At 34.6% G+C, this 22,715-nt stretch overlaps 1 protein-coding gene across 7 annotated transcripts in view; it reads right to left on the bottom strand.

Moving 5' to 3' along the window:
• The window catches only part of ECT2 (epithelial cell transforming 2), a 62,405-nt gene extending 42,563 nt beyond the window's left edge, over nucleotides 1-19,842 (bottom strand). For 2 of the 7 annotated variants that reach the window (XM_045088631.1, XM_045088635.1), the window contains exons 1-13: nucleotides 19,685-19,842; nucleotides 16,200-16,351; nucleotides 13,014-13,093; nucleotides 12,798-12,890; nucleotides 11,340-11,522; nucleotides 9,913-10,002; nucleotides 9,073-9,180; nucleotides 8,040-8,113; nucleotides 7,211-7,341; nucleotides 6,915-7,030; nucleotides 6,384-6,446; nucleotides 4,867-5,089; nucleotides 700-836 (exon numbers count right to left, since the gene is read on the bottom strand). In XM_045088631.1, coding sequence (XP_044944566.1) covers nucleotides 700-836; nucleotides 4,867-5,089; nucleotides 6,384-6,446; nucleotides 6,915-7,030; nucleotides 7,211-7,341; nucleotides 8,040-8,113; nucleotides 9,073-9,180; nucleotides 9,913-10,002; nucleotides 11,340-11,522; nucleotides 12,798-12,890; nucleotides 13,014-13,093; nucleotides 16,200-16,329 — 1,428 coding nt within the window. In that variant the 5' untranslated portion in view covers nucleotides 16,330-16,351; nucleotides 19,685-19,842. The other 5 variants (XM_045088634.1, XM_045088636.1, XM_045088633.1 and 2 more) reach the window with 4 other exon arrangements.
• Between the last annotated feature and the right edge of the window lie 2,873 nt (nucleotides 19,843-22,715).

Here is a 22,715-nt window from a genome sequence, read left to right as displayed (position 1 = left end):
TTTTCCTGACAATCTCCTTTATAACCTAAAACAATCTATTCTCTCTGCAGATGCCAAAATAATATCCTAATATTGTCTTTCAGAACCTTGAATTTCAGTTTATTCTTAGTATCTTCTTCAATCGCATCCTACAATGATCCATTAGAATTCTTCTTTGGCATTAACTTCACAGTACATTTTAATGATTTGCAATGAGTTAACATTTATGACCAACCACTGCATACTCTAAGAAACTTGATACATGAAAGGATTACCAAAATAATTACATCCATATTGTTATGCTTCATTGTTATTGCTTTTCATATATTTGCCACAGTAAATAAAGCAATGACTCCTAGAATGTACACTTTCAGGAAAAGTTACCTACCATATCCATGTATAAATATAAATAAATGCAGTATCATGACAGGGAACTTGTGAAGTTCTATATCAAATAAAACTTGGTCCCCTCTAGATCATCTACAGAGGATCCTTCTCTTTTTAGTCACTATAGAAAAAGGTGTTATTTCTGTATGAATAAAAGCTACTATTGTAGTATGGCATTTCCCCAATAGCAGTTTTTTGTCATATATTTTCATTTTTATTACCTACGTTCAAATTCTATGCTTATATAATTTTTTCTTTTAAGAAATATTATCTCTTAGATTTTTTTTTAGTTACAAACATTGGAACAGGATCATTTTGCAACCAAACTTTTACCTGAATAATTGTGGCCAATATATTTACATAATTACTTTCAGTCTGATAAAGTTCTTTTGCAACTTGCCATCTGGCTGACTGCTTCGAAGGAACCGGAGTGGAATTTTTAGAAGACTTAGTACAAGACTTTGGTGTTTCTAAAAGGTAAAAAGGAAGAAAGATTTAATGAAAAACCAGATATAAGTACCAGACATTGTACAGATTTAAGAACAAAAAAGAGGGAAGTATATCCACTCTTAGAAATATACCCATTTAGCTTTTCATTAAAGTAAAATTTCCTCATAGGATAAGGCCAGAAAAAAATAATGGTCAAAAGTATCCATGACTCCAAATTGATAGACATTATACAAATAACTAGCCTGTACTCTTCAAAGATGTCAAAGTCATAAAAAAACAAAGAAAGTTGAGGAACTATTCCAGATTAGAAGAGACTAGTGAGAGATAACAACCTATGATCCTGGACTGGGCCCTAGACCAGAAAAAATAATTTTTCTTTTCCTATAAAGGGTATTAGCTAAACAACTGATAAAAATTAAGTTAGTCATACTATTAATATCAACCTCCTAATTTACAATACCTCTACAGTAGCGGTACAAGAAATGTCCCTCTATTTTGGGAGACACACATTTAAGTATTTAGAAGAAAAGGCACATCATATCTGCAATTTAGTTTCAAACAGTACAGATATAAAAAATACGTGTACATATAGAAAAAGAGAGAATGAATGAATGCTAAAGCAAACATGGCAGAATATTTCCATTTGGGAATTCTAAGTAGAGTACTAAAATCTCTGTACTATTTTTGCAGCTTTTTGCAATCTGAAATTATTTCAAAATAAAAAGCTCAAATAATAAAATAAAATGAAGAACTATATAAAAATATTTAAGTTTAAGGATAAAAAGGTTATGATGACATAGTAAGAGAAAACTTACATATACAGAGGAAGCCTTCCTCAACAACACACAAGATCAACTGCAAATTCTGTTAGTTTTCAACATAATATAAAACATCCAGTGTAACACAAAGTGGAAGGACACATTAGAATACTTTATATGTGTTTCAAAAAAGTTAAATTTCATAAAAGCTGGAGATACACTTTCTTACTCTAGATATGGTTAAAGTACTTTAACATAATGTACAGAATCTCCTAATGGCAAGTTTTTAAATACAAAAACAAATGTAAAACACACAATGACATGACAAAAACAATACAAAGACCCAGTATATTATTTTTACTCAATGATAATTTTAAATATTAAAACAATGATGCATACTATGGAGTCTGAATGCTTTTTTAAAGCTAACAGACCAAAAACTTTCCCACGTGCCATGCATTATTTCAGACTATTCTCTAGACCCAAGAGCTTCTGCCATTATATGTCAAGAAGAAAAATCTGACATACATTGATTCAATTTAATTATTGTGTTCACACAGCGATCCACTAACTGGGGATTCTATATAGAGCACCTAATATATTAGTATAGTTGTCATGTCTATTATCTTTAGTGATTCATTTCCTTCTCCATCCCCTAAACCGCATATTCAAAGCTTCAGTCCTTCATGATCAGCTCTTACCACCCCATGCCCAGTATGTCCATCACAATCATGGAACCAACAAGTTCTCAGACCTAAGTGTCTAATCATAATCTTTCCACCCAAGCACCAAATTCAATTCTTCCAAATACCCGCTGGACATTTGTACCTCAATTTAACCTGGACAGTCTATAAAACTACACTATCTTCTTCCAAAATATAGACTTCGTATTTTTGTCAAGGTAACATTTCTTCTATTTTAATACTCTGCTGTCATCTCTTTTTCCCTTCCTGTCACTCCATTCCATCACTATCTCCATAGTGCTTCCTTCTTTCCTTTCCAACCACTAGCAACCCTGGTTTAGGGTTTTATCACCCAGTGGGAAAGCCACTGTAGATTACTTCATGGTCTAGCCATCTCTGAACAGTCTTCATTTTAATCATTCTTCAGAATAATCCATTACAAATTACCTACTCAACCAATTACTCTACTGCTCAATGTTTGTAAAGTTCATTATTAATGACAATACGAAGTTCAGACATACCAGTCTGATTTCAAAGTATTCTAATATTAGGCCCAAATTAACCTTTCCAATTTAATTATTACTCCTCCATACTCGAAAGCAAACTGACCTATTCATTATCCCTTAAAATGCTAGTTTGTATAGTATTATTTGTATTCTCGCTCCCCTCATTGCTCAACTCCCCCTCAGTTTCCTGGGCCTTCTACAAGTTGACACTCAACTCCTTCCATGAACACTTACTGAGTACCTACTCTATACTAGGCATTTAAAACAAAGCAACATAGTAGACAAGGTTTTTGTTCTCTTAAAGCTTACATTCTGGTGAAACAAATAAAAAATATAATTTCTAACAGTAACAACTATTGCTAAAAACAATCAGGTAATGGGTTAGTGAGAAGTGTTGGAACAGGGACTTAACTTCGCAGAAAACACAAAAAGATTTCTTTAAGGCAAAGAGGGCAAGTATAAAGTTCCTTTGAATGTAATGGAAATACCCAAAAATAACAGAGATAGTGTGACTGAAGCTTAGAGTATTATTGGAGAGCATGATATTGTCGTATGAGGTTGGACATATGTGGGAAGGATCATATAGGAATTTGAAAGCTATGATAATACAAAGTCATGGGAATGACTTCAAGCACAGGACTGGCATGATCTAATTTTAGGACCTAAGTGCTGCATATAGAATGGCAAAAATGTGGGCACTTGCTGACTCAGAACAGCATGCAACTCTTAATCTCAGGGTCATGAGTTCAAACCCCACGCTTGGTATAGACAATTCTTCAATAAATAAATTTTTTTAAAAAGGCAAAATGAATATAGAGAAACCACTTAGGAGACCAACATAATCATCAAAGAGAGATCCATTTTATAGAAAAGGCTGATAAAGGAAGAGTGGCAAAGGAATAGAGTTGAGAGTGGTAGAGAGTATCAAAATCCAGAGTTTTAATTTGATTATGGTAGGTTTAAGATATGTATTAGACAAGGGCAAGTAAGTATTAAGTAAGCAGTTGGACAGGGAAGAAGACATATTGGAGAGTCAACAGCATAGGAATGTTTCTAAAGCCACAGAATTCAATGAGACCACTTAGGGAGAATACAATAGAGAAGAAATGACTCAGGAACAACATTCAACAGTTAGAACTAGAGAAGTTAGGCAAAGGAGAATGAGAAATGAGGTACAAAAGAGAAAAAAAAACTATATCCAGGAAGAAATAGCTATTCATGTGTTAAATGTTGCTGAATGTTACATAAAAACTGTCAGTCTTGGGGCACCTGCGTGGCTCAGCTGGTTAAGTGTCTGAAGTCAGCTCAGATTATGATCTCAGGGTCCTGGGATTAAGCCCGACGTCAGCCTCTAGGCTCAGCAGGGCATATACTTGTCCCTCTGCCTCTCCCCTGGCTCATGCTTTTTCTCAAATAAATAAATAAAATCTTTAAAAAAAAAAAAAAAAAAAAACCTGTCAGTCTCCTCACCAAGAGCAATTTCATGTAGTAAGGGCTTAAGTTCAATTGGAATGGGTTGAAAAAGACAATGAAAAGCAAGGAAATGACACAACAGATTAAGGCAATTCTTTTAAGAGTACTCATGTAAAAGACAAAAGAAAAACAGATTAATAAGTAGAGAGAGTCATGGAGTCAAGAGGTTTTGATTATTTCTTGAATCTAAAAAACAACATATTTGTGTGAAGATTAAAAAATAAAAATACAGGGGAAAAATTGATGATCATGAGGAAAGTGTTAATTGTAGGGCCTTCCTTTATCATTTGAGAACAAACTGAGCTCACCCTCCACAGATCTCACCGTACCTATTTTCTCCATAATACATTTGACACCCTCTATGATCTTGTTTTGCTAATGTTAAGAATTTGCTCTTTGAACAGCTCTATCATTTTCTAGAGTAATATACAAATAAAATATAGAAAGCACTTAGCATATAATAAGCAATCATTAAATGGAAGCATTTTTCTGTGCTTTTTCTCCTCAGCTAGAACAAAGGTAATAAAAGGCAGAACCTTTCATATTCTCTGTGGTAGTGATTTATCTATATTCTAGTAATTATTCCATTCCACTAAATTTTAATGATCAATTTTTTAAAATGTGAATTACCTCCATAGTTAATGCTAGACTCTGGTGTGTTGGAGATATCTAGGAGTGACCCTATAGAAAGGGAATGTTCAGCTGACGGGCGCTTACGGGGAGGAAAAGGTGACATGTCTGTCTCTCTTGAAAGCTGAGCAAGGGTCTCTTTTAAACGACGTCTTTTGCGATTGCTGTTTGGGGTATTTAGAGAAAGCAGTGACACTGATTTCTTGAGCTCAGGAGTATTAGCCTGCAATCAAAAGCACAAAAGCTCAATTTTACTTCCTTAGTTCTATACTGAGACAGGAACAAAAGAAAAATATATTTACAAGTCTAACAAAATCTGGATTCTGCACAATAATTTTACCACTCCATACTCTGCCAGGTAGTTCAGAAGAGTCATAAAACACAACAGTCCAGGGACTACTGTAATTGCCCAATCCCAAGCACCAAATTCTGTTTCTTCACAGCTCTATCACCATTCCATATTCGTCCATAAGCTTGTTTACTGTCTAGTCCCCCATTAGGCCATAAACTCCAGAGGGCAGGGACCATTCATAGTTTGTTCACTGCATCCTTAGCATTGAGCACAGTGCCTGGACATACTGCTCTCCAATATTTGCCAAATAACATTTGACTTTTAAAAGTTCTCTCCTGAAATTTTAAGCAGTTTTTAAACTTTATGGGTAAGAGCCTTATGCTGAGAACAAGAGTCAGAAGACAAGACAATATACAATAAATCCACACCTCACCTTCATTATTCCATTTAAATTAAATCTCCAACTAAAGAAAATCTTTAAGTCTGCTTCTATGACTTTATGCCACATTTTGGTGAATGATACCACTCTTCACCAATCTAGCATAAAGGTTCCATTTTCCTTGCCTACAATTTACTACTAGAGTCAGTTTTCTAATGACATCTCTTCTCTTAATATTCTTCAATGGTCCCCAATACTTAAATTCTTTAACATTATAAAAAACTCCTTAGTTCTACCTAAATCATTAGCTTTATTTGTTGGCATTCTTTCCCACACTCTTTTTCTAGAGCCATACTAAACTACCTGCTATTTCAATATACTTTCACGCTTCACACCATCTCCATCTGCTATCAAAGTTGAATGACCTTACAAGATTAGCCTAGAAAGTTGGCTCAACATTTATTTGCTCTTTTCAGTCCTGCCTGAGTTTCTAAGTGAGGTTAGTAATTACTCAACTATAGTACATATTCTGCACTATAATTGTATTACCTATTTTTCCCTTAAGGTTCTAAATTTCTAAAGATACGATTTTATTGTTCATAATGGCATCACTAGGAAGTACCACAAAATGACATATATTAGATTAAAGTAATTCTATTGCATTAGTTTTACTTAAATCTACACAAACTGTTACTCAGTATCTAATTGTTCAATTATTCTCAAACTCTTAAACATGATATAAAAGATGACTGGTATGCCAATTCTACCTGCTCTTTTTGGATAGAAATGTTATCTTTACACAATCAAATTCACAGAACAAATGACTAATGGACAAAAAAAGCATACCTTTTCATATAAATACATAGTTTCTCCAGCTCGGGCATCCATTTGAATGCTCCCCCAGAACCACTAGGTAGGAGAAAAAAAAATTTAATTAAGAATTTATCTTATCAGAGAAGCGATTAGTAGTATTTTTAAAAACCCAATCTTGGAGCTTCTAGCTGACTCAGTTGGTAGAACACGCAACTCTCAATTTCAGGGTCATGAGTTCAAGTCCCACATTGGGTGTGGAGCTTACTTTAGATAAAAAATAAAATAAAAATAAAACTCTATATATTTAAAAAAAAAAAAAAAAAAAAGCCAGGGGTGCCGGAGTGGCTCAGTGGGTTAAGCCTCTGCCTTCGGCCCAGGTCATGACCTCAGGGTCCTGGGATTGAGTCCCGAATTGGGCTCTCTGCTCAGCGGGGAGCCTGCTTCCCCCCACCCTCTCTGTCTGCTTGTGACCTCTCTCTCTCTGTCTGTCTCACTCTGTGTGTCAAATAAATAAATACAATCTTTAAAAAAAAAAAAAAGCCAATCTTTTCTAGAATTACTTGCCTCTTGCTTGACCACATAAAGTTTTTTCGAAGGTTCAAATGGAAGTTCTTTTACTACATTCTCTTCAACTACAAGGTGAGTGCATCTTTCATCTCCAACGGGTAAACAGTTACCTCCTAAAGATAAATACATGCAAGCATAAATAAACCAAACTATTTATCTCCAAAGCTCAATTTTTAAAGAGGCATATTCGCCAGGAGATGATTAAACAAGAGTAAGGAAAAAAATATAACTTTTATAGTATATTCTAAAAATAATAATAAAATAAAAAATTTAAAAATTATAGTAAATTCTACCTTGCATTTTAGTCATTTCTTCCATATTGGTTTTTTCTTCATCTGAAAATCCTAAGAAGCTTAAAATGCAATCTTGAAAAGGAGGAACTTTAAATTCATTTCTAAAGTCATCAACTGAAGCACAGAAATCCCTAAAAAGAAAATAGACTCTTCTAAAACCAGTTTAAATTAAATTCAGTTAAGTATATCAATTTATAAATCTATAATAATTCTCAAGGTTTTCAGGATATCTACTTATTGAAAATATTTTACGTGTAGTCCAGAAATGTTCACAAAAACATCAGTTAAAAAAAAAATTGGTGCATCCTTGGTCATCCCCGAAGTAACTTCTAACAAAATTCGATCACAAGTAGTCTTTACAAGATTCAAATCCTTGCTCTGTATATGAAATTTTCTCTGTATTCCAGGGGTTTTATAGTTTCATGAAATGTTAAGTAATAATGTAGTAGAAGAGCAAGGAATTTTGAAGTTGGAAAGCTTAACACGTTACAAATTGTAATCACCACTTAGAAAGTAACCAGAAAAACAGTGAAAAAAATGTAACAATCTAAATATCCAGATGCATTCAGTTTTTACCTAATAGTTTTAAAATGATAATCAAAACAATTTCACAAGGAAGAGTCTGAAGATACCACAGACTTCTTCCAACTTTCAATTTTTTATAATTTTTTTAATAACTTTGCTCCTCCTAGACTTTATTCCTTAGGCTACCTAAAGACTAAATTCATTTTGTCTATACTATCTATGAATTTAAGGGTTTGGACACTTGGGTTTATCTTCATAACATACTTAATTCAAATACTGAACTACTGAATTTCTAAACACTTACTGTTCATTCCGCCTTTCCCAAGCTTTATAAATCCATTCTGACTTCATAATTGGAGTGCCCAGACTCACAGCAATCTAAAAATACAAACATTAATTACAATAAATTTTCACCTTAAATAACTGCATTCATGGAATTTCTAAGCAATTTTATACATAGAGTTTTTTGCAGCTTTAGATCATTATTCATCTGCTTTATGACAAAATATAAAGAAAAATTAACACAAAAACTGTCTTTCAATCATACAAGTTAGGTTAAAATAATTTAGAACAAGTTCCATGATGTCCAAATCATTTTCTTATTTTAAATAAATATAACTCTGAAGCTAAGTTCATCTTTATTTTATTATATTTCTATTTTTCCATGTTTACTTCCTTGGAAGTACTGACCCCAAAACAGGACTACAGAAGAAAATAGCTGATTAAGTCATAAAAAAATAAGATATGAATTGGAAAGTATTCCTCTCAGGAATTCAACATTACCCAAGAATTACCATTTGTTACATAAATACACTGATGGAGGGTGGAAACAAGGTGATAAATTCTTCCTAAGATATTCAAGTGCAATCTTAAACTGAGATTTTTATTCTAATTAGTTTCTCCTGTTCTTTTATAGTTTGCACTAGTTAAATCTTTCAATCATCTTATAAAAACATAGCTTTGTGCTTATTAAGACCATTTAGACAAGAGTGAAATATCTGCTCAACACTTCCCAACCCCATTATTCACCAATGTTTATAGTAAACTTTGCTAATATTAATCAACTGTCTGAAATGTTACCCATCTATCAAACCTCCACAGTCCTACTCATTCACAAATCCTACTTATTTCAAGACCTAACTCAGGTACCATTGCTTCCTTAAAAACCTAAAAAGGGCCACGCTCCTTTGATTTAAAATTTTTACTAAATGTACATTTGCAAAAATTGAATTTCTTATCCTCAATAAACTATGGGAAAAATAGATGGGATGAAAGTACTGTTATTAAATTCATCCCCCTCCAAAATGCTAAAGTGAAATGCACCCAAGTTTACATACCCTGAATTTTTCTCCTTGTGTACAATTTGCCACCAAATGTGTAACTTTTGAATTAAAGTCTTTTCGAATAACTCCACCCATGTGATGAACCAATGTCACCAATCTGACCTCAAAAGAAAAATTAGGCAACATTAACTTTATGATTAATTTGAACAAAATTTTAAATTATGTTTAGAAGTCATTTAGGATCTACTGAATAATTTTTATTTATAAAGTACATACAAGAATTTTTATACAGTTACATATTTTATGTCAAAAAAATTCAAAATTGATTGCCTAATTGGCACAGGCAAAATTACACATAGAAATAAGCTAGTAAAGATAATTACCCAAAACTTAATTAAACAACTGGCTTTCATACAACCTAAACAGAAGACTATTTTTTTTAAACACCAGGTTATATAATACCAATATTATCCCACAGTTACAGTAATATTCCATTAGCTCCAACACAGAAAATTTTATGAATCAGAAAAGTTTCTATGAATTCTCTAGAGCAATGAACATACTTTAAGGCTGGATTTGTATAACAAAAAACTGTAATGTATTAACAAAAACTTCAAAGAATGTGGCTGATGATACTTAACAAAAAGACAATTTAAATGGATCCAATAATAATGGAAGTTTTTCTCTTAATTCATATGCCTGTCAGCCTAAACAAAATGTTTTTTAACAAGGCTTCTCAGAATGTTTCTTCATAAAATTTCAAACAGTATATTCATAAATTCTCCTTCAATATGTCTAAAATAAAACCATGATATAATTAACCAAAAAAGTGTCAATTTAAATTTATTTGGCTGGGAAAAATATTCCTTGAATAGAATGTTTTAAAATACTTACTAGTTCCTCTTTTTTCCTAAATCCAGTAAAGCATAGTACTAGATTCATCATGCTTGTACAATAGAGTGGGCGACATGAAAAAGGCAAAGGCTGAAGGACACAACAATTTTAAATCTGTGAGCTTATAGTAGGGAAGAGAACACATCTTTTCAAGCTAAAACATATTTCCCCCTCTTGCCAGTCAACTTTGTCAATCCAAAGATTTCTTGCATTTTTTAATATGCAACCAAAAAATAGCAAAAAACAGATTACAAGTTTTACAATACAAAAATCCCCCATAACTACTAACTCATATTTGACAGACATAATCTAAACACACGTAACTACTGGCAAATGAAACACATTTATATGCAAACCTTCAGTTCTAAAATATACTTTGACACATTCAAAGTTTTATCTACTAGGAAAAATTTAAGACTCCATAAACTATTGTAAATGATTCTAATCAAAATTAAAACAGTTCAAAATATTTTATAACAAACACCATGTAAATTACACATATACTTGAACCAAATATGATTCCAATTTTTGAGCTAAAAACATGCAAATAGTAAATAACTTTAGCAGTGGAGATATATATAATGGGAAAAAAATGGTTAAAAAAATAAGTATAGTTATATAATTTCCACCATTATGCAAGTATTTCACAATTTTAATCTTGAAAGATTTACTTGGTTTTTGAAAGCAACACCCCTGAATCAAAACAGAGAATTAAAGATTATCATGCACTTTACTAAGTATCTATAACAAAAGAAGCACAAAATTGACCTAAACAATTTTAAGTTAATAAGGCAAGCTTAAGAACGGCATAATGTAGCAATAAAACCAAAGTATATAGACTAACTCTACTACAACTCTAACACTGAAATGTTACTAAAAACAAAAAAGTGGGGCCCTTGGCTGGCTTAGTTGGAAGAGCATGAGACTCCTTACCTATGGGTTGGGAGTTCAAGCCCCATATTGGGTGTAGAGATTACTTAAAGTAAATAAACATAAATTTACAACCCAATATAAAAAAAAGCTAAAATAATTTCTTTAATTTTAAACCATGCAGTAACAAATAAAAATGAAAGTGTGTATTTATTCTGTGGAAGAAAGTAAGTTTATATATGTATATACATTTCTGGAACCCACGTTTAACAAATTATTTCTTGCCAAGACATTTTATGTACTAAGATATTTATATATGTATATATACACACAAATATGTTAATTGTCATTATTTAACCTCCAAAAGTCTTAGATTTTCACTCCAAAAAGTTACAATAGAAAGATTTTTAAAACAATATTAGAGTAGCCAATACTACCCCTGTTCTAAATCTTACATATTCCCAACAATTAACAGGACTTTTCTGCTTATGAATTTCCACAAAATTCATGAATAAAAATTTAACCTTGAAAGTCATAATAAATGTATATTTTCTTACCTCTCCTTTTTGGGCACAGTTTAAGATAACTGGTGGTCCAATAATTCTACAATCAGTCTTGTGTAACTCATCAAAAATGGAATCCTGGAAGTCCATGACTATGAATACATTTTCAAATTCTGGAGAATCCAAACTTTCAAATTCTTCCAGTGACTCCATCTTTACAAAGGGCACTTTAATTTCCTTGATTTTTTTTCAGGTGGTTATTAGAAATAAAAGTTATTTATAGATTATAAAATTAATTCATTTAACTCTAAATAACACCTAAAAATAAATTCACTATTGATACTTTTATTTTTATATTTGTAGTAAACTTTTAAATTTAAATAGTACTTTTATTGTGTAATAAGCATTATACTTAATAGTGAACAGCCTTATTTCTTTACTTATTTGTATTTTTATATAAACATATCTCCATCTATATTGATATTAAATTTTGAATATTAGTATTATAAAGGCATGCCTTTTGACATGTCTTACTCATTATAAATCATCTAATACACATATAAAACTAAAATGATTTCTTTTAAGTATACACATTTTGATAGTAAGATGCATTAGAAAGATGTCCACTATTACTTTTTATTCTAAGAAAATGATGCCACATTTAACAGTTCTTCCTGCGTAATCAACTTCAGAATGATCTATAGAAATAAAAATAGAAAAAATACTATCGCACTTAGTATCTACAAGAAGGGTGAAAATTAATTTAATCATTTCAATATATATGAAGGAAATAAGAGAAAGATCGGAAACATATAGGTAGTAGTCATGTGGCAAATGTAGACTATAAAAAAGCTAATTTACTATTTAACATTTTATAATATACAACTATGAAAAAGAATGAAAATATTTAAGTACCTACATGACTCCTATGCAAAAAGAATGGAATCATTTAAAAGAAAATTCTGAATAGCTGAGTTGTTTGGACTTTATTTGCTAGGCTGATGTAATGAGCTGAATTGTGTATCCTCAAAACTCACATTGATGTCCTATCCCCCGTACCTCAAGAGAGGTCTCATGACCTCATGAGACTGATTTGAATATAGGGACTTTTAAGAGGTAATTAAGGTTAAATGAGGTCACCAGGTGGGCCCTAATCCAATCTAACTGGTATACTTATGAGAAGAGGACATTTAGACACACAGAGTTATCAGGGATATGCATGCCAGAAGGGCCAAGTGAAGACATAACAAAAAAGTGGTGGCCATCTGAAAGCCAAGGAGAGAGACCCGAAGAAAAACCAAACCTGCCAACACCTTCATTTGAGACTTCTAGTCTCCAGAACTTTGAGAAAATACATTTCTGTTGTTTAAGCCACCTAATCTTGGTATTTTATTATGGTAGTCCTCACAAACTAATAGAGCTGGTATATAGGTCCCATCACCATTAAACGGAATTTAAGAACACAATCAAGAGTAGTGCAGCATGCCACATGCAATGAAGTGCTTGACCTACCATATTAACAACACTTTTTATTAATTTTTCATCCGATTTTCCAGGACAACTTTCTCTTATCTTTATAACAGGGACTTCCATTATTTTAATAGTCTGTGGAAAAGAGACTTATGTATAAGATTAAGAAAACTATAAAATTATTTAAGCACTGATGGAAGAAAAATAGCCTTCCCTAAAAAAAAAAAAAAAAATTTTAAAAAGGCTAAAATTCCATACCTTTAAAGCTTTTATAAGTTCTTCTTGTTTTCCAGCTTCCTGAACCAATATCATTCTCGTTTCAATTTGAGGCATTTCTTCTATTAAAATTAAAAATGTTTAAATTAGTTTATCAGGTACTAATATCAAAACCAGCAGTTCCTAAAGGAGTTGATCCCATTTACAATTGCACCGAAAACCATAAGATACCTAGGAATATATCTAACCAAAGAGGCAAAGAATCTGTACTCAGAAAACTATAGAATACTCATGAGAAAAATTGAGGAAGACACAAAGAAATGGAAAAATATTCCATGCTCATAGATTAGAAGAACAAATACTGTGAAAATGTCTATGCTACCTAGAGCTATCTACACGTTTAATGCAATCCCTATCAAAATTCCATCAATTTTTTTCCAAAGAAATGGAAAAAATAATCCTAATATTTTTATGTAACCAGAAAAGACCCCAAATAGCCAGAGGAATGTTGAAAAAGAAAACCATAGCTAGCAACATCACAATTCCAGACTTTAAGCGCTATTACAAACTGTAATCAAGACAGTATGGTACTGACACAAAAACAGACACACAGATCACTGGAACAGAACAGAGAGCCCAGAAACGGAACCTCAACTCTATTGTCAACTAATCTTCGACAAAGCAGGAAAGAACGTCCAATGGAAAAAAGACAGTCTCTTCAACAAATGGTGTTGGGAAAATTGGATAGCCACATGCAGAAGGTAAGGACCATTTCCTTACACCACACACAATAACAGACTCAAAATGGATGAAAGACCTCAATGTGAGAAAGGAATCCATCAAAATCCTTGAGGAGAACACAAGCAGCAACCTCTTCAACCTCAGCCACAGCAACTTCTTCCTAGAAACATTGCCAAAGGCAAGGGAAGCAAGGGCAAAAATCAACTACTGGGACTTCATCAAGATCAAAAGCTTTTGCACAGCAAAGGAAATAGTCAACAAAACCAAAAAACAACTGACAGAATGGGAGAAGATATTTGAAAATGGCATATCAGATAAAGGGCTAGTATCCAAAATCTATAAAGAACTTATCAAACTCAATACACAAAGAACAAATTATCTAACCAAGAAATGGACAGGAGACATGAACAGATATTTCTGCAAAGACATCCAAATGGCCAACAGACACATGACAAAGTGCTCAACAACACTCAGTATCAGGGAAATACATATCAAAAGCACATTGACATACCACCTCATACCAGTCAGAATGGCTAAAATTAACAAGTCAGGAAACAACAGATGTTGGTGAGGATGTGGAGAAAGGGGAACCCTCCTCCACTATTGGTAGGAATGCAAGCTGGTGCAGCCACTCAGGAAAACAGTATAGAGGTTCTTCAAAAAGCTGAAAATAGAGCTACCCTATGAACCAGCAATTGCACTACTGGGTATTTATCCTAAAGATACAAATACAATGATCCAAAGGGGCACATACACTGCAATGTTTATAGCAGCAATGTCCACAATAACCCAATGAAGGAAAGGGCCCAGATGTCTATCAACAGATATACAATGGAACAGTGGAATACTATGCAGCCAAAAAAAAAAACTTGCCTTTTGCAATGAAGTGGATGGAACTAGAGGGTATTATGCTAAGCGAAATAAGTCAATCAGAGAAAGACAATTATCATATGATCTCACTGATATGAGGAAGTTGAGAAACAAGACAGAGGATCATAGAGGAAGGGAGGGAAAAATGAAACAAGATGAAATGAGAGAGGAAGACAAACCATAAGAGACTCTTACTCTCAGTAAACAAACTGAGGGTTGCTGGAGGGGCAGGGGGTAGAAAGGATGGGGTAGCTGGGTGATGGACATTGTGAAGGGTATGTGCTATGGTGAGTTCTGTGAATTAATGAATCACAGATCTGTACCACTGAAATAAATAGTATGTTATGTGTTGATTTTAAAAAAAAATAGTTCCTATTCCCTGTTTTGGCTATATCTGGCATATTTTTCCATCTTTGAGGAGATCATAACATTCTCTAAAACTAAAACAACTTAATTCTCAGTTTATTTTTAAAATTTGGCCATCTATCACTTTAGAGAAAGAAAAAACAAATTGCCATGGAGTATACATTAATGAGTACTCCTCGTAACCAAAAAAAGTATTCACTATTTTGCAAAGCCATCCTCTTCAACAGCTCATGCAACTTCAGGACAGACCGTTTTATAAAGTAGTTAAGGAAAGAAGTGGCTTTTCACCTAACCAGTCATAACTGGATAAATTCTAACTGTTGCAGCTGGACTGCCCTCATATATAGAAAAAGTAATATTCAAAAATAAGGTGCTTTCTCCTTCAAAGCTGGGAAGCATTAATCCAAACAATAATAAAAAATCTATACAGTATAAGTGGCTAAAATCAACACCACAAGAAATAACAGAGTCGGTGAGGATGTGGAGAAAAGAAACCCTCTCGTGCAGTTAGTGGGAATGCAAACTGATACAGCCGCTGTGGAAAACAGTATGGAGGTTCTTCATGAAGTTAAAGATAGAGCTACACTATGAGCCATTAACTACACTACTGGGTATTTATTCAAAGAATACAAGAATACTAATTCAAAGGGATATACACACCTATATGTTTATAGCAGCTTTATCTACAATAGCCAAATTATGGAAGCCAAGTATCTCTATCATCAATTGGTGAACAGATAAAGAAGATGTGGAATATAAATATAATTAAATATTACTCAGCCATAAAAAGAATGAAATGTTGTCATTTGCAACAACATGGATGGTATAATGCCAAGAGAACTAAGTCAGTCAGAGAAAGACAAATACCATATAATTTCACTCGTGTGTAATTTAAGAAACAAAACAAGCAAAGTGAAAAAAATAAGAGAGAGAGACAAAGAAAAAACAGACTCTTAATTATAGAAAACAAACTGATGGGGGCAGTTTAAATATGTGATGAGCCCAGGGTGATGTATGGAAGTACTGAATTACTATATTATACACCTGAAACTAATATAACACTATATATTAACTAACTGAATTGAAGTAAAAACTCTAAAAAATCTACAAAGTATAAAGAGATTGTCAAAAATATTTACTCAATAACTACTGTAGCTTAACAGTATTATATAGTTAAATTCTAAATTTCTAGTCAGAAACCTTAGTATTAAAACAGTGATTTGCTGTTTTAAAGCTGATTAATAGGTTTACCTTCAACATATGAAGCAGATCCAACAAATACATTTTCCTTAGAAATTTCAGTAACTTTAGAATCAAAAATAGAGGAGTCTGCCAAGCTTGTTCTCCCAGTAGTAGATGTTAAGACACTATTGTCAGCCATTATTAGTACTCTTCTCTGTTGGCTGAAAAAAATAAAGATTGAATAAAAATACATGAGCATTGGACAAAAACATGCATTAGAGGCTCTACTTTTATATCCAGAATTTATAAAAAGCAGTATTACTCATTTTTCTTAATATTGAACCAAAGAAATGATATTCAACTTGAGCCTCAGTTTCCCCTTCTGTAAAATAAAGATACTACTACCTGACTGATAGGAATATAGTAAAACTAACAATGTATGAAAAGTACTCAGAACATTACCTGACATAATGAAAATTCAGAAGGTGGTCATAAATATTCTACCTCCTTCCGTCTCCATCCCTTTGCCTCAACCAATCCATTCTTCTTCCTATCTTCATTTACAATATACTACCATCATCACTCAAATAATCCCTGTCAAAAACTAGATCCATCCTGACTCTTCCCTCTACTTTATTTGTCCTCCCCCAAGTTCCTACCCATCCTATCTCAAGTATTCTGGACCCTCACTGGGTTATCTCTGATTGTTAATTTATTGCCAAAACAGCTTCAAATTTTAGAAAAAGGAGCTGAGACCTGGCCCCACTTCTCTATGCTCAAAGCTACAATGGCCACTTGGGTCAATTACAACAGCTCCAAACAACTTTATCATCCTAAAAACAAATGTGACCATATCACTTTCCTGCTTAAACTTCCGTGAACATTCTTCCCTTTATTGTCAAGTCCAAATTCACCATAAGGTGTAGGTGTACAGTTTCATCCTAGCCTACCTCTTCAACCTCATCTCCTGTTTAATTCCCACAGTCCACATATATCCTATGCTCCAGCCACAATATATTTCTCAGCATTTTTCAATCACAGATCACGATTTACTCCATACACCTAGTTACACTGAATAGTACTCAATTCTCCACCTAGCACAACTTTCAACTCCCAACCCACTGCTTTTGACTCATTCTCTGTGGATGTCTCTGTATATCTCGTGAGAGATTGCTCTCTCATCTGTATTTTCTTATTAATTTACTATCATCTCTCCTTTAAAAGATTTAACAAGAAAATTACACATGGGTTAATGCCAATATGACTCTGGACATTTAAGGAAACCTTTTTTTTTTTTTAAGACTTCAGGACCTAAGAGTTGTAAAGCTAGGCAAACAGGAAATAAAAAGTTAAATGAATTTTCATCAATTCATATCAAGGGTATTATGTAAGCTTATTATCCTCAAGTTAATTTCCAGAATACTGGGCAAATATAAAGAGGAGGCCCTATCTTTATCTGGTACATGTCTGACCTACTTTAGCCTCCTACTTTTTTTACATTAATAAAATAAACAAATATCTTCCACCAGCTTTTTATCAAAGTAATGGTTTAAATAAACTATATGCTATGGAGAAATAGCATTTAGTAAGGTGTCATTAACATCATACCTAGATGGTGATGCTAAGTAGCATGAATATATGCACATTAATAATATCCAAAGACCTAAGCATAACTGTTAGGCTCACTTCAAAGCCAGGAAACCCAGCTTCCTGTCTCATCTCTGCGCTCAGTTTCCACATCTAAGAAGATAGCACAACTCAAATCCAGTTGTGATGAAAACTGAATAGATGGCATCATAAGGGGGCAATTATTAACTTTCATAATATTCACAATGTGAACACTTTAAATTGTCTTACCATACATCCATAGCAATCATTATTCTAAGGCTCTCCAAAGGAATGCCCCATTAATTATTAATTATTAGTAACATTAATTATTAGTAACAGTCTCTACTTAGAATCAATGACAAATTCTATCCAGTCCTTATTTTTTTTAAGTCCCTTACACTTAAAAGTTCTCAGTGAGAAAGATTCTACAAAGGCTATCACTCAACATTCCCTTAAAAGAACCTTAAAAATAGTCAAGAGATAGACCAACATACTTTAAAGAATGAAGGAGGGAGATTTTAATAATCAAAAACGCTTTATGAGTTTACATTTTCTCTTATGCCTGTTTAAAGGCCATCAAAATAGGTAATTAAAAATTAAAACTGTGTCTGATAATACTGTATATGATCAATTTATTGCTGAAATAGCTTCAAATTTTAGGAAAAAAGAGAGTTGAACGGAACGTTGATGACAACATCAGCACTCTGATTAAAAATGGAAATACAGGGCGCCTGGGTGGCTCAGTGGGTTAAGCCGCTGCCTTCGGCTGGGGTCATGATCTCAGGGTCCTAGAATCAAGTCCCGCTTCGGGCTCTCTGCTCGGCGGGGAGCCTGCATCCTCCTCTCTCTCTCTCTCTCTGCCTGTCTCTATGCCTACTTGTGATCTCTCTCTGTCAAGTAAATGAATAAAATCTTTAAAAAAAAAATGGAAATACACTCATTACTTTTTCACATTCATGTATTCTGTAAACTAGTATAAGATTAGTGTTCATAAACCTATACACCTTAATTCTCATCCAAGAACATAATTAAGCAGCTTTTGACTAAATAACTATAACGCATGCCTCTTTTCATTCCAAAGAGAAAACCTTCACTTAAACAAATATCCACTTTAGGTTTCTTTTTACTTATTTTTTTAGGTAATCATTTTTCAGAAGAGCTAAATGAAATACTGGATATGATGGTGTTGTAACTGACAACAATAACATTAGTATTAACATTAAAAACATTATGTTAATATTTAACGCTTAATATGTGACATTGTTCGAAGTCTTTTACTTGTATTACTCTTTGAAACCATCCTAAGAGGCAGGTACTATTACTGTCTCCATGTCATAAAGAAGCCTAGAAAAGAGAGGTCAAGTAACCATCCAAGCCAGTAAAACAGGGATTCAAACCGGACTGATTCCAGAGGCTCCAGTTTTAACCACAAAGCCAAATAAATCTGTACCCCGGAGGAAAGCGCAAGCGGGCGGTGGGGGGGCGGTGTTAGGCGGAGGCCGGAATGGGCTGGCGTTTTTAAAAACGAAAAAGTCTACTTCCTACACAGAAGGCACCAAGAAGAATCCTAGAGCGAAACCACTAAGCCCTCTAAGATAAGCCCCCAAAGGCAGCAGCTGTGGGCAGCCAGAACCGCAGGGACAAGGCGGCTCGTCGAGACCACTCTTCCCAACTCCCTCCCTTCACCCAGACCTCCTTCCGGAAGAAATATCTCACCAGGTGAGGGATGAAGATGCCCCACGACCAGGCCTTCGGGATCCCACTGCGGTCACTGCCTAGCTGTTGGGAGTGCAGTGGGGGAGTTTCCAGAGCCAGGAAGCCTGAGCAGGGGTGCTTCGGGATTCGCGGTCATCGGGGTGGGGCAGTCCGACCAGAAAAGGAGCCCAATGCTCCGGGGACGTTGGCCCACTCCCCACCTCCCCAACCCACATCCACAAAGTCCTCACCACTCTCAAAAAACGCCTCGGAAGTCCACCTGTTCAAGCACTGACTCCCCTTACTGGTACCGCCATTCCTCGCGGGTGTCAGCCACAACCAATTCAAAAAATGAGCCTCTTTCTCTAAAAGCCATGCCGATTGGCGCGTGATGTCAACCTCCTTCCCATAGGCTGCGGTCTCCAGAGGGGCGGTGATTGGCCACTGCTCTCCGCACCCTCCCCTCAGGCGCCGATGGATTGGCTTTGCGTGTGTTTCAAATAACCCTAACGGCTCGCACGTCGGAACGTCAGGAGTCGGTAGAGAAGTACCCGGATGTGACCGGGAGGCAGTAGCGGTAGCGCCTGGTCTTCCTTGGTTGTGGCAGGTGTGTCTGTGGCTACCGCTTGTTTACTCAATAAACTTCCCATTTCCTGAGTCAAGTTTGAGTGGATTTCTCCGCCCCGCCAGCTTTTTTTTTTTTTTTTTTTTTTTTTTTTTTTTTTTAAGCGTCACTAAATCCTTTAAACCAGTGCTCCCACGATGAATTTTTCTTCACGGCTTGCTGGAAGCGGAAGATTTTCCTGCCTGCGTACTTTCTGTTTTAGGAATGTTATTTAAATTTGGCTTCAGAGGCTTTGACTTTGGTGGTTGTGTTGGCCTGGAGGGGCCCCGGACAGGGGAACTCGGGGCTCTCCAGGTGTAGTTCAAATCAGCAGCCGCTTATTTAAATTCTCGTGTATGTAAGCACTGCTCTGGTCGGGGGAATTGCACCGGTAATCAGAATAAATTCTTAGTGTTTCCTCGGACTTTTTTTTTTTTTTTTTTTTGCCTAATATAAGTTTACCTTTGAATAAATATAAAAATATGTCAGGAGATTTTAGAATCTCTTGGAGCCAAAGTAAATTGTTTTCCTGCTGCCTCCTGCAGCCACCGTGAGATCTTTTCTTTGCTGTAAAGTCTAGCCAAGAATTTATCCTTTGTCCTGTAATTACTAAAGCTGTGGTGAAAACAATCTTTTATTTTCTTCAATTTTTAAATATAATGCCCTATAACATGGTATCTTAAAAATACTTCTCCCCCCAGGTAGGTTTTGCATAGTTCCCAACTAAGCGCTGATTTAAGTAAAAGAAGGGAAATCCGTTGCCCAAACTTAAATCCCAGTAAGAGAAGGAAAACTTGTACTTTTGCAGTGCAGCACTTCCAACCATGTCACACAGGAGAGAATTTACAAGTTTTTCTAATTTTGTCAAGCCACCTTAGGATGACTGAAAAGTGTGTAATGTAATCCAAAAAATGAGTGACACAGTCCAGTATTACTGGTCTCCCTGTTTATAACTGAAGAATATTTGCAGTCTGCCTTTCATTATAATGCTGTGATAACCGTTAAGGCGAATGAAAAAAATAGTCATTGAAATTTCACTTTGGAATGTGCTTGCATACTTAAACCAGGGTGTGCCCAGCATTCCAAAAATTCTCACCAATGAAACACACTAAGCTACTGAAGAGAGCAGCCTATTTCCTCTGTGCACTGCTCTGTTAAACTGGCTTTGCACCCAAATCTAATGACCATGCCGTATCACCACACAAAATGTATGCTAGCCTAGCAAAAGCTATACCTGATTTCTTTTAGGGGATTTATGGCAATTTGACTAACAGACAATACAATCTTCTATTTCATAACCATGTAATAACCTCCTTTTACATTTCCTATCCATGTGACCTCAAGCAAGTTAGTTAACCTCTCTATGCCTCAGTTTGCCCTTCTATAAAACGGTCAAATAGTACTTCAGAGTTTTGTTGTGAGGATTTAATTGATGTAATAAAAACGGGTACCTGGCAGGCTCGGTCTGTAGATCTCAGTGTTGTGAGTCGAGGCCTCACAGTGGGCATGGAGCTATACACACACACACACATATATATTTTTTTAACATTTATATATATTTATTTACACATATATATGTAAAAACATTTATATTATATTTAAAACATTACATATATACTTATAAGATATTTAATATATATTTATACTTTTATAATTATATATATTTAAAACATTAAAACATATTCTGGCATATGGTAAACATGCAAGAGAATGTTAGCTGTTAAAACTATTACTACTTTTACTACTATTGTTATCTCAACTAAGGGGCCCTATAAATTGCCTGATTATCTTCTCATCCCTGACCCCAGGAGCACTGGCACCTATGCCTCCCTTTGCCCTGCCCTACCTCAGCCACAAACTAGCCCCCTCTCCAAACAAGCTCCAAGCTTGATACAGCCAAGACCTCCATTGCTTTCTTTCCCTGCCAGAGGGAGGACAATTTTTCTTTTATACCAATCTATTCTTCCTTTTCTCCTTTGAGGAAATCCTGCTGTGCTCAAGCTGTCTCCTCTTGTCTCAAGACATAGCCCCTTGCTGCTGCCCTTGGCCAGGCTTTTGTCCCCTTCAAAGACAGGTCCTAGCTAAGATTCTTTATCTTAAATGTTAGCCTATTTCTCCAGGCCCCTTCACTGGAAATACAGTTATTAAATTTATGTCAGCCTCTGTTTGTATGGGGTAGACAAGTAAATCAAAATAAGGAGAAACTTGAAATAATAAACCATTAAACAATTCTTATATATCATGCACAACTCCAAATGAACAGGTTTCAGATACGAAATACTAATTAACTGAATTTAAATGCTTCGTAGTGTATGACACATAGTAGTGTATGACATATTTTCCCCCAAGCAATAAAACAATATCTAAAGATGGGGGATAAAAATTTTGAAAGTAGAGAAAATGAAATGTAAAAGAACTACTGAGATTCTTCCTTTGGAGGATTAGCTTTCTCACCTCCATCTCCAAACTGGGTGACTCTCTTTCTTGACCTCCATAGCCTTATTCATCTTCTAGTTTTTTCCCTCTTATTCATATTTCCTCTTTTTCCTCCATTCCCGCACCCTCCATCTCCTCCTTCTTTCAAATTCTTCAGAGCAGCAGAGAATGGGGAGTTAGGAAAGTTAATTTTGAGTTACAGGATATCTTTCCCCACCTCATACTCACCTTAATAAGAACTA

The sequence above is a fragment of the Mustela putorius genome, unplaced genomic scaffold, assembly GCF_011764305.1.
Source record: "Mustela putorius furo isolate JIRA1106 unplaced genomic scaffold, ASM1176430v1.1 tig00003834_pilon_pilon_pilon, whole genome shotgun sequence".
Lineage (NCBI taxonomy): Eukaryota > Metazoa > Chordata > Mammalia > Carnivora > Mustelidae > Mustela > Mustela putorius.
The sequence above is the reverse complement of the archived record's forward strand: the minus strand, read 5'-3'. Positions and strand labels throughout refer to the sequence as shown.